Source organism: Stomoxys calcitrans, chromosome 3, assembly GCF_963082655.1.
Source record: "Stomoxys calcitrans chromosome 3, idStoCalc2.1, whole genome shotgun sequence".
NCBI lineage: Eukaryota > Metazoa > Arthropoda > Insecta > Diptera > Muscidae > Stomoxys > Stomoxys calcitrans.
The window spans coordinates 18920627-18936656 of record NC_081554.1 but is presented as its reverse complement, the minus strand read 5'-3'; the positions used below and the strand labels follow the sequence as shown (position 1 = coordinate 18936656).

At 39.1% G+C, this 16030-nt stretch overlaps 1 protein-coding gene across 1 annotated transcript; it reads left to right on the top strand.

Annotated features, from left to right (window-relative positions):
- Nucleotides 1-687: 687 nt before the first annotated feature.
- LOC131996004 (uncharacterized) lies at nt 688-5889 on the top strand. Its single transcript, XM_059365409.1, has one exon. The coding sequence runs from the start codon at nt 688-690 to the stop codon at nt 5887-5889; it is 5202 nt and encodes a 1733-aa protein (XP_059221392.1).
- Nucleotides 5890-16030: the final 10141 nt, after the last annotated feature.

The following is a 16030-nucleotide window of genomic DNA, read 5'->3' as shown; positions in this document are numbered from 1 at the left end:
AAAAAGAGTTTACAAGAAGGAGGCCTTTACTGCCCCGTGAAAAAAAGAAAAAAGAATCTTGCTGTGGAAATAAGAATTAATGTTTGCATATCGTATTGGTGAAAAAATTATTGATTAACAAAACGATCCTCATTTGGTTATGTGCGATCACTCTTAAAAATAGAGAAGAAATTAACTGTAAAGTGGGAGTTAGCAAGTAGTGGAAAAAAAAAAACAACAACAACATATACAACAAGCAAGAAGTCAGAGATTATTAACGCTGCCAGCGCTGCAGCTCCTACGATATTCATTTCCCAAGTAATGGTTGTAAACTGGGGTAAGTCAAGCTTTTTTATTATTATCACCAAGCAGACATAAACAACTGATAGCGAACTCTTGCTCTTGTCACTGAACACCCTCTCCCATTTTCGTCACAACAGCCGTCCAATAAATTTTTCAACTTACATTTCGTTATACATGTATCTAGATATAGTACAGAAAACGTCGTAGGCATTGCAAAGATACATTGGGAGACGGGGTTGCCATCAATCATAGAAAGAGAAAATTTACCCGGGAAAAACTTATTATTTTTCATTTAATAAGCAACATACGTTGGACATTTATAACAAAAAAAATATATTCAAAAATACACAAAAATATTCAAATACTTTCGAATAGGAAAACCCAACACAAAAATTTCTATTCATAATGGCCGCGCGTCGAAAGTTTTTATTTGATCTAGATCAACTTATAACGTTTTGCTCAAAATTCGAATCCCAAAAACCAGAAACATTCACCGTACAATTATTGGAAATAAAAGATCTCGAGTTGGAGCGGAGGTGGTCTCAATTAGTATCTAGTTATGAAACACTGGTCTTAGAAGATGAAAAAGAAGTACACGATTATAACGACCAGTACGGTGTTAAATTTGAAGAAGCTAGTTGTATGTACCAAAAATGCAAAGAAGGCACGATGATTCTAATTTGCGCCAAGAGCCAAAAAGCACTTAGTGTAGAACTACCACCACAACAACATGTCCCTTCACTAAAATTACCCCCATGCGACACTCCACTTTTTGAGGGGGGATACTCTCAATGGCCAGCATTTAGGGATATTTTTTCTGCGGTATTTGGCAAACACCCTAGTTTGTCCCCGGCTCAAAAGCTGTACCACCTGCGTGGTAAAACACGAGGTGAGGCTTACGACATCGTCAAGAAATTTGAGCTCACAGACGCGAATTTCAATTTAGCTTGGGAGGCATTGATTAATAGGTACGAAAACAGACGGATTTTAGTAAATCAGCAGATGAAAAAGCTATTTTCTATTCAATTCGCCCAAAACGAAAATCCTAAGTCCATCAGACAAATTCTGAGTTCCATTACTGATAGTTTGGCGATATTTAGGTCATATGGAATTGCAGTAGAAAATTGGGATCCAATACTGATTCACATAGCCTCGTCCAAAATCCCTGATAATACTCTACGAGCATGGGAGGACTCCTTAGATGATCATAAGGAATTGCCTTCGTGGTCTCAAATGGAGAAATTTTTGTCTAAAAGAATAGAGAAGCTGGAGACAATCATTGACTTTCGTAAGCCGAACTCCAGGGAAACGTATAATTCAAAGGCAAACTCCTTTCAAGTTTCCGAGACGGAGAACCAAACCAAGCCCTTTTGCAAAACATGCAATCAATATCATTCGCTGATGGTATGCCAAAACTTTAAGTCTTTAGCGCCACAGGATCGCATTCAATACGCCATGGAAAACAAATTGTGTTTGAACTGCCTTTCACAAAAACATTTTAAACCAAATTGCACCAGCAGGAGATCGTGTTCTATCTGCAACAAAAAGCACCACACAATGCTTCACCTCGAGTCTAAAAGTACAAATTCGTTAGATACTTTTCAGAATTACGAAACGATAGATACGACTTCACAAGATGTTCCTACCACATCAAGACAGTCCAATGAAAACTCATTTTTGAACACCACCATAGCCAATTATGAAATAAACACGCTGTTCTCGCAGAATGAAGGTACTACTATTCTTCCGACTGCTCGAATTCATTTAGAACACGGTGGAGAACTATTCACAGTCCGGGCACTGTTAGATACCGGATCGGAGAAAAGCTTCATAGCCAAGCGCATTCAGCAGAAACTGATGATTCCTTTGGAAAAGCACAACTCCCAAATTTCCGGACTGGGAGGCACTATAGTAAGCAGCTGCAAGGGAAAATGTTTGCTAACGTTAAAATCTACTTATTCCGACTTTAGAATTCAAGTTAAAGCACTAGTAGTGTCAAGTCTAGCTCACTTTTTGCCTTCGCGACCCATTAGATCTACACTTATCCAGCAAGTACAACATTTGAGTCTCGCAGATCCTTTTTTCTATAAACAAGCACCAATAGAAATGATAATTGGAAGCGATTATCTTCCCTTCATTAACAAAACCGGAATGACTGTACAAATTGGGAATGGCATCGAAGCTCGAGAGTCTCAGTTTGGGTGGTACTTATCAGGACCCACAGAATCCGAGTACATTAAGACATTCTCAACCCTTGCGACTGCTTCAGACAATGCAGCTCTACAAGAACAGCTGAAAAGATTCTGGGAGTTGGAGGAGGTTGGAAAGCCAAAGCCTACATCAGATGCTGACATCTGGTGTGAAAACTTCTACAAATCCACAACGTATCGAGATCAAGAAGGTCGATACGTAGTTCGACTACCTTTCATACAGGAATTTCCTGACGAAAAATTCCTTGGGTCTTCGAGACATATGGCATTCGCCCAGTACTGCAGAATGGAGAAACATTTAAGCAAAAATCAAGAACTAAAATATGAATACGACAAAGTTCTCAGAGAATATATTGCGTTAGAACACATGGTCCCTGCAAAGCCGAAAGAAGAAAAATCACCAAAGGTCCACAACTACTTCTTGCCCCACCATGCCGTCATCCGGCCAGAAAGTAAATCTACCAAAGTACGCGTGGTGTTCAACGCCTCTAAAAAGACTACCTCTGGACTATCATTAAATGACGTTTTGCATGCTGGGCCAATCTTACAACAAGACTTAATGAAAGTTCTTCTCAACTGGCGATATTATCGGTACGTATTTAACGGTGACATCCAAAAGATGTACCGTCAGATATGGATCCATGAAGACGATCAGCAATACCAACAAATTCTATTTCGTACTTTCGAAGACAAAGCAGTGGAGGTCTTTCGCTTAAAAACAGTTACATTTGGCGTGAATGCGGCACCCTTTCTCGCCATTCGTACTCTTTTGGAGCTAAGCAAAGATTGTAAGAATCTATACCCCAAAGCCTCAAACATATTACAAAATGAGATCTATGTAGACGATGTCTTGTCAGGCGCTCATTCCCTCGAGGAAGCCAAAGTTAAACAAGAACAACTCGTTAGATCCCTTTCTTCTGCGGGATTTTCATTAAAAAAACTCACAGCAAACAATAAGATTCTGTTAGAAAGCTGGCCCCGCGAAGATCTTCTTAGCGAAGAATTCCTGAATATCGAAGATCAAAGTTCTATTAAAACTTTAGGCGTTCGGTGGAACGCGATGGCCGATTTCTTCTATTATACAGTTGAACCTATCGAAATTGATCAGTTCACTTCGAAAAGGAAAATACTATCCACCATAGCGAAGCTATTCGATCCACTTGGTTGGTTGGGCCCAACTATAGTCATCGCAAAAATGCTAATGCAAGACCTATGGGAAGAAAGGCTAGGATGGGACGAAAGTGTACCAGCGCCCATCCTTCAACGCTGGTCATCCTTTGTTGAAAATTTACAACATGTATCAGACATACAAATTAAAAGATGGATTCAATTCTCGCCTCAAGCGTCAATTCAAATTCATGGGTTTAGTGACGCCTCAGAGAAGGCGTATTGTGCAGCGGTATACATCCGAGTTGTTCATCCAGATGGCGACATTTATTCAAACCTATTAGTCTCCAAAACAAAAGTGGCGCCCTTAAAAAGAACCACGATCCCTAAATTAGAACTATGTGGAGCAGACTTGCTAACGAAATTAATCAAAAGTATATCAAATGACGTACAGATAGAACACAAATTATTTCTTTGGACGGACTCATCCATTGTCCTTGGATGGCTACAAAAGTCCCCACAGACATTAAAGACCTTCGTGGCCAATAGGATTAGTGACATATTAAGCGTGGTAGATATAAGTCAGTGGAATTACGTAAAAACTGACGAAAATCCAGCTGATCTTGGTTCACGAGGGTGCGCTCCTCGAGATTTGTCGACATGCCAACTTTGGTGGCATGGGCCTTCGTGGCTGTCTCAACCGCACCAGCACTGGCCAAAACCACGAACATTTGAGCCTACAGATCTCGAAGCGAAACGAGTCTGCAGTTATCACACCTCAGAAAACGCAGAAGAAATTATTTCCAGGTTCTCATCATTCAATCGATGTCTTAGAGTTATATGCTATATCTTCAGATTTTACCAGTCATCGAAAAGGAAAGAAACATTTTCAAGTACACTCTTACGGCACGACGAGATTGATTTCGTGAAACGTCGTCTAATCCACTTATCACAAAAAGTCGCGTTTCCAAGAGAACTTGAAGCTCTGTGCGAGAAAAAGCCAATTAGCAAGAAAAGCAAAATTCTCGCGATTAATCCAGTTATCGACGATACCGGTCTATTGAGAGTAGGCGGCAGGCTAACGAATTGTGGTCTTAGCTATGAAGAAATTCATCCAATCATTCTACCTGAAAAATCGAAATTGGCTGAACTTATGATAAAATTCACCCATCGTATCCTTTTGCACGCTGAGCATCACACCATGCTCCGAGCAATTCGCCAAGGCTTTTATATCCCTCGAGTTAAAAATATTATCCGCCAATGTATTCGTAATTGTAAACCATGTACTATCGTCAAGCATCGTTTCCAAAATCAGATAATGGCATCGCTTCCACCTGAGCGCGTCCAATTCTCCTTGCCTTTTACGTTTACCGGTGTCGATTTTGCGGGACCTTTCAATATTCGAGCATCGAAAGTCCGAAATTCAAAAACGTTGAAAGGATATGCAGCCGTATTTGTGTGCTTCTCCACTAAGGCCGTCCACTTGGAGACTTGCTCGGAATTATCCTCCGAAGCATTTATCGCGACGTTTTCCCGCTTTACCGGAAGGCGAGGTCTTCCAAAGACAATTTTTTCCGACAATGGAAGGAACTTTGTCGGTGCAAGCTATAAGCTTCTAAAAGAACACCATGAATTCTTAAAATCTGCCGAACAATCTCTGGTTGAAAAGTATGCTACTCATGGTTTTAACTGGTCCTTCATTCCACCCTACGCACCGCACATGGGCGGATTATGGGAAGCGGCCGTTAAAAGCATGAAAACCCATTTAAAAAAAGTTGCCGCTTCTCATACACTAACATTCGAGGAACTTACAACACTTTTGATAATGGTCGAATCAATATTAAACTCCCGTCCCTTATCGCCTATATCCGGAAATCCTAATGAGCTAAACCCATTAACTCCGGGCCACTTTCTTCGCGGTGCACCAATTATCGTCGAGCCCTCTCAAAACATTGCACAAGACAACATTTCACTGTTAAATCGTTGGGAACGGCTAAAGGCACTGCAACAAATTTTCGCGCGACGATGGAAGACGGAGTATATTACTGAATTACAACGTCGCATTAAATGGAAAACCACAAAAAATAATATTAAAATCAATGATTTTGTTGTGATTAAAGACGAGTTACTACCCCCTACCGACTGGAGGCTTGGAAGAGTCACAAAAGTTCACTATGGCTCCGACAACAACGTCAGAGTAGCCGAAATATTGACACAAAGTGGAACCATCACTCGACCAATCGTTAAGCTATGTGTTTTACCGACTCAAAACACTACGCCAACTGAATGATCACTTATAATATACCATTTATTCACTTGTATATGCTCCTTTCTATTCTTTACTTTCAGATCGTCAATGCCAGTCGCTACCATTACCTAGTGCAGTGAATACCCACGACACTGTTGATTTGAAGGAGAGGCCTCACTTTGAGGCGGGAATATGTTGAAGCGAGTTCAACAAGTTTGTAGTATAAACCTTCCTTGACTTACCACAGAATGCCCGCTCACGAAGAGCACTAATGGATACGTTTCAAAAATTACATTTAAGCGATCTCATTCTCAAACATTCACTCATTTCTCAATTACTCAATACTATTGCACTCCTCTAGTTATTACATTATCGTTCTAATTGGTTTTTTTTACAACATCTCCCTGAGCATTAATTTGTTTCACATAAGAACCGTTGTAAGAAACTTGGAGTCTACCCTGAATTCAAAGGAAAGTGTGCAACCAGTCAAGTGTATCGTTTTGAAAAGTTAAGCCAAATCTTTGTATAATAAAGCACATTGAAATCTACAAAAGCACTTTTTTATTTCAATAATAAGGCTTCAGCTACAAGGTCAACTCCGTAGTATTACGACAACTCCCGTGCCTCATAGTGGAGTTAAGCGATCCTCTGATCTCATTAGCAGAATCCTGATTCTGCTTCCAAAGCCCTTTGGGTCAACTTACAAAGGCAATTCAACACAATATATAACTCAGATTCGTGTTCTACTCGAAAATACCTCTTACTTGATCCCCATATTGCAATGGTCAGTAAATAGGTGGTTTTATGGGGGTGGGGTGGCCACACAGACAGTTTTTCCAGAATATTGATATCTGATTCATGTTTTACTCCCAAAGACTTTTCATTTGAGCCCCATATTGCTATGGTCGTAAATTTGTCCCCTTTGGGCTTGTTTTCGGGGAGGGGCGACCCCACATTTGGATACCACATGTGGACCCCATATCGCCCTGATCAGTTTTTGGGGGTGGGCCTTAGCCCCCCCCACCACCACCCTAGGTACCCCATCAGAAATTCGGATGCCAACATTTTTGTTTCTAGGTTACTAGAAGAGAGCACCCAAAATTTCGCTTAAATCGCACAAACCATCACCGAGTTTTGGCGTTTCTAAAAAATAGGGTAAGGGGGAGGGTCCGCCCCCCTTCAGATATCAAACAAGTAAAAGGCGTTAATTTCGGCCGGGCCGAACTTTGGATACCCACCACCTCGGGTATATATGTAAAACACCTTTCGTCAAAATTCGGTGAAAAATGCATACCTATGCCCCATAGCAGCTATATCAACATAAGTTCCGATTTGAACCAAATACTAGGAAGTACAAATCATTGTTCAATAAACCGATCTGAACCATATACGACACGCATGTCCCAAATTTCAGCAAAATCGGATAATAAATGTAGCTTTTATAGGCCTTAGACCCTAAATCGGCGGATCGGTCTATATGGCAGCTATATCGAAATCAAGACCGATCTTGGCCAAATAAACGGAGGATGTCGAAGTGCCTACCAAAACTCACCGTCCGAAATATCAGCAAAATCGTATAATAAATGTGGCTTTTACGGGCCTAAGACCCTAAATCGGCCGATCGGTCTATATAGGGACTATATCAAGATATAGTCCGATATAGCCCATCTTCGAACTTAATCTTATGGACAAAAAAGAATTTGTGAAAAGTTTCAGCTTAATATCCCAATTTTTAAAGACTGTAGCGTGATTTCAACAGACAGACGGACAGACGGAAGGACTTGTCTAGATCCTCTTAGATTTTTACGCTGATCAAGAATATATATACTTTATAGGGTCGGAAATAGATATTTCGATGTGTTGCAATCGGAATGACAAAATGAATATACCCCCATCCCTTGGTGGTGGGTATACAAATGTAGTACCCTATTTTCACCACAGGATCATTATGCACCATCTGCGAACATTTCCGAAAACCGACAAACTAACACAAATTGATTTTATACCGACCGCTTAAGAATTGGGGGAATTCTAATCGAGTCATTCCATTTTTAACATCTCGAAATATTGACCTAACACCCTGTAAAGTATATAAATTCTTGATCGATCGTCTCCACATTCTAAGTCGTTCAGGGCATTTTCGTCCTTCCGTCTGTCGATATCATGATAGTGGCCGAAAGCGCAAAGCTAGCCGCTTGAAATTTAGCACAGATACTTAGTATTGATGTAGGTCGTTGGGGTTTGCAAATGGGCCATATCAGTTCAGATTTGGATATAGCGCCCATATTAATCGATCTCCCAATTTGACTTTTTGAGCCCCTGGAAGCCGCAATTCTTATCCAATTTGGTTGAAATTTTACACATAGTATTTTGTAATGACTTCCAACGGTTGTCCCAAGTGCGACCCAAATCGGTCTATAACCTGATATGCAAATTTTGCCAATGAACATTCCACTAAGAAACAGTGGCAAACTTTTCACATATCAATGAATGCAGTCCGATTCAAGTTTAAGTTCAATGATAAGGGGCCACTTTTCATAGCCAAGTCCGAACGGTGAGAGAAGTTTCACTTGACATAGTACTTCACATATGTTGCCTGCATTAGGAGGGGAAAACCACCGCTGAACATTTTTTCTGATGGTCTAGCCAGGTTTCGAACCCAGGCGTTCAGCGTCATAGTCGGACATGCTAACCTCTGCGCTACGGTGGCCTCCTATAACCTGATATATCTCCCATATAAACCGATCTCCAATCACAGTGTACAGTACGGTCTAAATCGGTCTATATTGGTATAACTATAATCGGTCTGATTAAGCTCCCATATAAACCGATCTCTCGATTTGACTTCTTGGACCCTTAAAAGCCACAATTTTTGTCCGATTTTGCACATAGTGTTCTGTAATGACTTCCAACAACTGTGCCAAGTACGGTTGAAATCGGTCAATAACCTGATTAGCTCCCATATTAACCGGTCTTTCGATTAGTCTTGATCGGTTTCTAGAACCTTAAATTTTGCTTCTGGTGGACAGAAGTTTCATATGTAGAGTAAAATTATGCCCTTCAGCTAAATTTATTTTGCATACATTTCTAAAGGGTGATTTTTTTGAGGTTAGGATTTTCATGCATTAGTATTTGACAGATCACGTGGGATTTCAGACATGGTGTCAAAGAGAAAGATGCTCAGTATGCTTTGACATTTCATCATGAATAGACTTACTAACGAGCAACGCTTGCAAATCATTGAATTTTATTACCAAAATCAGTGTTCGGTTCGAAATGTGTTCATTCACCGTTCAGCGATGAGGCTCATTTCTGGTTGAATGGCTACGTAAATAAGCAAAATTGCCGCATTTGGAGTGAAGAGCAACCAGAAGCCGTTCAAGAACTGCCCATGCATCCCGAAAAATGCACTGTTTGATGTGGTTTGTACGCTGGTGGAATCATTGGACCGTATTTTTTCAAAGATGCTGTTGGACGCAACGTTACGGTGAATGAACACATTTCGAACCGAACACTGATTTTGGTAATAAAATTCAATGATTTGCAAGCGTTGCTCGTTAGTAAGTCTATTCATGATGAAATGTCAAAGCATACTGAGCATCTTTCTCTTTGACACCATGTCTGAAATCCCACGTGATCTGTCAAATACTAATGCATGAAAATCCTAACCTCAAAAAAATCACCCTTTAGTAGAATTCATGGTGTTGGGTTCCCAAGATTCGGCCGGTTAAACTTAGCACGCTTTTTCTTGTTATATATAAGATTTGTTGCGAAAATGCCTCTATTATATAAATACCACATTTGCCACTCTGGACAACCCTGTCTATAAACTGTACTTCTCCCAATGCATGTGCTTTTGTGTAATGGCAGTTTTTTTGTCTACACAATTACAGCACTCCCATGGTATACACATGATTTTGTGCATCTGTTGCATGTTATATTGATGGCTTCGAACGTAGACAACGCCAACTGCTCTCGCTGTTGCTCCGTGTGCCTAGGTTCAGATCCTTGCCGGGCTCTGCCGAATCTTTTTTATTTTCAAGTTTTTTGACTGTTGGGACGAAGATCATTAAATCTTACAATTTCTGTTTTTATACACCACTACTGTGGTACAATTCACCTAAAATCTGGTATTTATAGAATTTTTTTTCGCTAAAAAACTAACCAAAAATGGCAACGCTGTCCCCAGAAGTCTTCCTTCCCCTCAATAGTACAAACAGTAACAGCAAATGGCGGGATACACACAAACATAAATAGTCACAGCTGCTAAATGTCTGTTTAAATAAATGTCTCTACGGCAACATTTGTGTGCATGGGCATGTATCGTCGTGCGATTTTCATACCAGTTCACTCACACACGTACCAACCAACACACAGGGGCATTAAAAAAATCTTTGTAAAATAATGCATTTTTCAAAAAAAGGTACAATAAATTATTTTCTGTTTCTTTCCGTTTTTTTCGAATGTGTCTCTCTTTTTTATGTAGAGATTCGCATTTTTTGCCACTCCACACTTTAAGAGTGTTCCACACATGTGGCTTTTATTATGGCCACAGACGACGTGTAGTCATTGGAGTTTGCATATAAGGAAATTGCAATTTCCTCAAAACGTGTCTTGCGATTTTATTAAAGGTTTTCCCCAACATTCGTTTCTTTTCTTTGGCAACTGGGAAATATGGGAAAATTATGTAAATATTTTACAATAATAAATACGAATGGGATTAGAGAGGAGGGGAAAAAAATTGGAAAAAATGCGACAAAATAAAATTTTTTATTAAAAATTCTGATAATGGTAAAAAATGGCAAAAATATTAAAACAAAAAAAAAAAAAAATATTAATAATACTAAGGATATCGTAAATGCGAAAATGTTTGCCAATTTTCGAAAAAAAGGGAATAATATGACAAAATGTTTAATGATATTTTAACGAGCCGAATCTTACATACCCTCCACCATGGTTCGCATTTGTCTAGTTCTATGCGCAGTATCTCCTTTTAGGCAAACAAAGAATATCGAAGAAGAACTGTTGTGCTGTTGGAGCTATATCAAGTTATTGTCCGATTCGGACCATAAATCAATGTTGAAGTCATTGTGTAATATTTCAGTTCATTCGGATAAGAATTGCGTCTTGTAGGGGCTCAAGAAGCAAATTCGGGAGATCGGTTTATATGGGAGCTGTATCAAGCTAAAGATCGATCCAGACCATATTGGAAACATATGTTGAAGGTCATGAGAGAAGCCGTTGTACAAAATTTCAGCCAAATCGGATGAGAATTGAGCCCTCTAGAGGCTCAAGAAGTCAACATCCCAGATCGGTTTATATGGCAGCTATATCAAGTTATGTACCGATATACGCCATACTTATAACAGTTATTGGAAGTGATACCAAAGTGATACTCCATATGCAAAATTTCAGTCAAATCGGATGAGAATTGCGCCCTCTAGAGGCTCAAGAAGTCAAGATCCAAGATCGGTTTATATGGCAGCTATATCAAAACATAAATCGATTAGAACCATACTTGACGCAGTAGTTGGAAGTGATACCAAAATTCTACTTGCAAAACTTCAGTAAAATCGGACGATAATTACGCCCTCTAGAGGCTCAAGAAGTCAAGACCCAAGATCGGTTTATATGTCAGCTATACCAGATTATGAACCGATTTGAATCGTTCTCAGCACAGTTTTTGGAAGTGATACCAAAACACTACGTGCAAAATTTCAGTCAAATCGGACGATAATTACGCCCTCTAGAGGCTCAAGAAGTCAAGACCCAAGACCGGTTTATATGCCAGCTATATCAAACCATGCACTGATTTGGCCCATTTACAATCCCAACCGACCTACACTAATAGGAAGTATTTGTGGAAAATTTCAAGCGGCTAGCTTTACTCCTTCGAAAGTTAGCGTGCTTTCGACAGCCAGACAAACGGATGGTTGGACGGATATGGCTAGATCGACTTAAAATGACATGACGATTAAGAATATATTTACTTTATTGGGTCTCAGACGCATATTTCTAGGTGCTACAAACAGAATGACGAAATTAGTATACCCCATCCTATGGTGGAGGGTATAAAAATCCAGAATAAGTCCTAGTTAAATTTTGAAAAAATATGTAAAACATTAAATATTGCATATGCGTAGGGGCACATTGTCATTATAGGCCGATAGGGCCACCAATGACATCGAACTTCTTGTTTTGAATACAGCTGTGATTTAAACAAGTAAAAAGGCATTAAGTTCGGCCGAACTTTGGATACCCACCACCTCGGGTATATATGTAAACCACCTTTCATCAAAATCCGGTGAAAATTGCATACCTTATGTCCCATAGCAGTTATATCGAAATATGTTCCGATTTGGACCAAATACTAATAAGTACAAGTCATTGTTCCATTGTGTATAACAAAATATTGGTCTTTTTAGTAGCTATATCTAAAAATAAACCGATCTGAACCATATACGACACGGATGTCGAAAAGGCTAACATAAGTCACTGTGTCAAATTTTAGTGACATCGGATTAAAAATGCGCCTTTTATGGGGCCAAGACTCTAAATCGAGAGATCGGTCTACATGGCAGTTATATCCAAATCTAGACCGATATGGGCCAAGTTGCAGAAGTATGTCAAGGGGCTTAAGTTAACTCACTATCCCAAATTTCGGCGACATCGGACAATAAATGCCTTTTTTATGGGCCCAAAACCTTAAATCGAGAGATCGGTCTATATGGCAGCTATATCCAAATCTGAACCGATTAGGGCCAAATTGAAAAAAGATGTCGAAGAGCCTAAGACAACTCGCTGTTCCAAATTTCGGCAAAATCGGATAATAAATGTGGCTTTTATGAGCCTAAGACCTTAAATCGGAGGATCGGTATATATGGCAGCTATATCCAAATCTGGAACGATCTGAGCCAAATTGACGAATGATGTCAAATGGCCTAACACAACTCACTGTCCCGAATTTCAGCAAAATCGGATAATAAATGTGGCTTTTATGGGCCTTAGACCCTAAATCAGAGGATCGGTCTATATGGCAGCTATATCCAAATCTGAACCGATCAGAACCAAATTGCCGAAGGATGTCGAAGGGCCTAACACAACCCACTGTTCCAAATTTCAGCAAAATCGGATAATAAATGTGGCTTTTATGGTCTTAAGACCCTAAATCAGAGGATCGGTATATATGACAGCTACATCCAAATCTGAACTGATCTGAGCCAAATTGACGAAGGATATCGAAGGGCTTAACACAACTCACTGTCTTAAATTTCAGCAAAATCCGACGGATGGAATGACCATGTTAATATACCCCCATCCTTTGGTGGTGGGTTTAAAAACAAACATTTATGAGCAGTGCTTGTCTTCTGTCTTATTGTTGATGACATAAATAGGTATTTCATCATGTTATACCATCTTCATAAAGAGCACGCCATTCAGACTTGCCGATAACTGGGAAACGACGCATCGTCGACATGAAACTTGAATCGGACACCAATTATCGATATGAGAACAACGTGCATGCTATTTCCCAATCGGATTTTCATAAGCAATTTTCAAATTTTGTCGCAATATCATCTAAATCTTATACTAACTCCTAAAAGTATGCTTTATAATTTCAATACTAACTCTAACCGAACATAGGCTTTAATTTTTTTTATGGTTTAATTTACCTTACCATACCAAAAGCTTTTTATTTAAATTGTGTGGTTTGCTTCGTGTAAATAAAAATCGATTATGCATCAATTGATTATGTGGCCAAAGAGAAATAATTGCCTACCAGCGCTAGTTGGCCATCGAAACCCACTAAATATACAACAACCAACAAAACAATCAAATAGTGAAGTGATAGATTCAAACTCATCATGATGTGTCTATTTCCAAAGAAGGGGAAACAGCGCTTTGCCAACCTGATGAAATTAAATTTGCCTATTGAAAAGGGCGTAGAGGAGGGATATGAATAATAAAATCTCAAAAAAAAAAATTGACAAAATTTAAACAAAAAAAAAATAAATAAATTCCATAGTACAAAATTGTGAAGAATAATATCAAAGACATCCATGCGAAATATGGACTAATTCAGATCATATTTAATCAATTGCTTTTTGATCTTGAATCCATTAATGTGTCACAGGTTAGGTTAGGTAAGAGTGGCAGTCCTTTACAGACTCACTTAGACAATTTTAAGTCCATTGTGATACCGGAGTAGCAACAGTCCAAGGCTTCTGGCGGGAATCGAACCCACGACCCCTGCACTGGTAATCCAAACACGCTACCAACTCGGCCAACGGTTGTGGCACACTTCTACAACAATTTCATTTTCATTGCTACGTCCCTGTTGCTGTGTAATCTCCAATGGTGAAGCTAGACAACATATCAGTGGCCTGACTGCCGACTTTACAACATAATTTACATAAATTGCTGGGCAACCAATCAACATTTGTGATTTGGGTTTCATTTTCAACAAATCCAGCCTCGATAAAGTTAATACTTCAACAACAAGTAAATCAAATTAATTTCCATCTCATCTCAATTTTTTTTCTGTTCTCTAAATTCCTTTTTCTTCTTTGTAGTGGTGGAAAAGAAAATCTAATTGAGGGAAAGAATGAGGGAGTGAGTCTTGCAAAGGATAACCACAAAAAGTTAAATCGAAATAAATGTGTGCTGTCATCAAAAGTGTTAGCGCCTCAAACCTCTCGCCACTCAAAAAAAAGAGGGAAAAGTATAGAATCTGTTACAGTAAAATGGTCGATGCTTGGAAAAAGCATGGTGTGGGGGTTAGTAATCGTACTGAAGGATAAGAGCTTACCAATAATGAAAACAAATTGAAAACTGTTTGAATAAGTAGCAAAGTGAGTTGGTTGAGCAACAAAAACTGAGCGGAGAATAACATTTGCTGGATAAATGTGCCAAGTTATCCTGTTTAGAGCTTATTTTGTAACCGAAATGACATTCAGCAGAAGTGTAGTTGGCAAAAATGGCAGAGATACAAAAAGCGTCGACAAAGTTGGAAACGAGAATGTTAAATATGGTATTTGGTTTTGCCTTGTAGTTGCTTTTTGGCTTTGTTCATTCTCTGAGCCATCAAACGACTCTTCAACAAAGGAATTTAGTTTGTTTTTATGTTGAATTAAGGCAAAAGAATTTCGATCTGTTTTGCATTTGAAATATTTTGTGGTTTTCTAACATTGCCTGTCTTTGTTAATGAACTACAAAAAGTATACAAATCAGAAAATAAGTATAGAAATTGACTAAGGTCTAATTTCGTATTTTCTTTCATGTATTTTGAAAAATTTTTCTTTAAGAGAAATCTTAGTGCATACATACAACAGTGGGATAGACAAACTGAGTAATCATATCAGGGAAACGGTATTAAAGCGGTCTATTTCAGAACAACGGAAGTCATAGCAGAAGTCTTTCTGTCGAATTTCAGCCAAATCAGGTGAAAATTGACGATTCTAGGAACTCAAGAAGTCAAATCCGGGATTCGGCTTGTATGTATGGTATACCAGTTTTTTACCCGATTCAGATCATACTCGACACCGATATTGATAATCAGAACCCAAATCCTTGTTCAAAATTTCGGCTAAATCGGATGAAAATTGAGATCTTTAGGGGGTCAAGAATTCAAAACTGACGAACGGTTTTATATGGAGGCAATATCAGTACAAAGACGAATTGGTCTAATCTAATCATGGAATTTGGGAGTCAAGGCAGATGACTTTGTGCCAAATTTCATCCAAATTAGATGAAATTTGAGGTTTTTAGGGCTCAAGAAGTCAAATCCTGGAATAGGTTTACATAGGCGGTATATCAGTAAATAGACCGATTCGGATCAAACTTGGCATGCATTCTAAAAGTCATAGAAGAAGTACTTCAGCCAAATTAGAATCGGAAATCGGTTTATATGGGGGTATATCAGTTTATTGAACGATTCGAATCGTACCCATCAATAATGTTGGGAGTCGAAGCAGAAGTCGTTGTGCCAAATTTCAGTCAAATCAGATGAAAACTGAGACTTTTAGAGACTTAAGAAGTCAAATTCAGGGATCGGTTTGTAGGGGGGTTATATCCTAATCTGAAACCCAACGCATTCTCAACGATCTACATATATCAGAAGTATCTGTAAACAAGTAAAAAGGCCAGGGATCGGTTTGTAGGGGCCTATATCCAGAACTGAAGC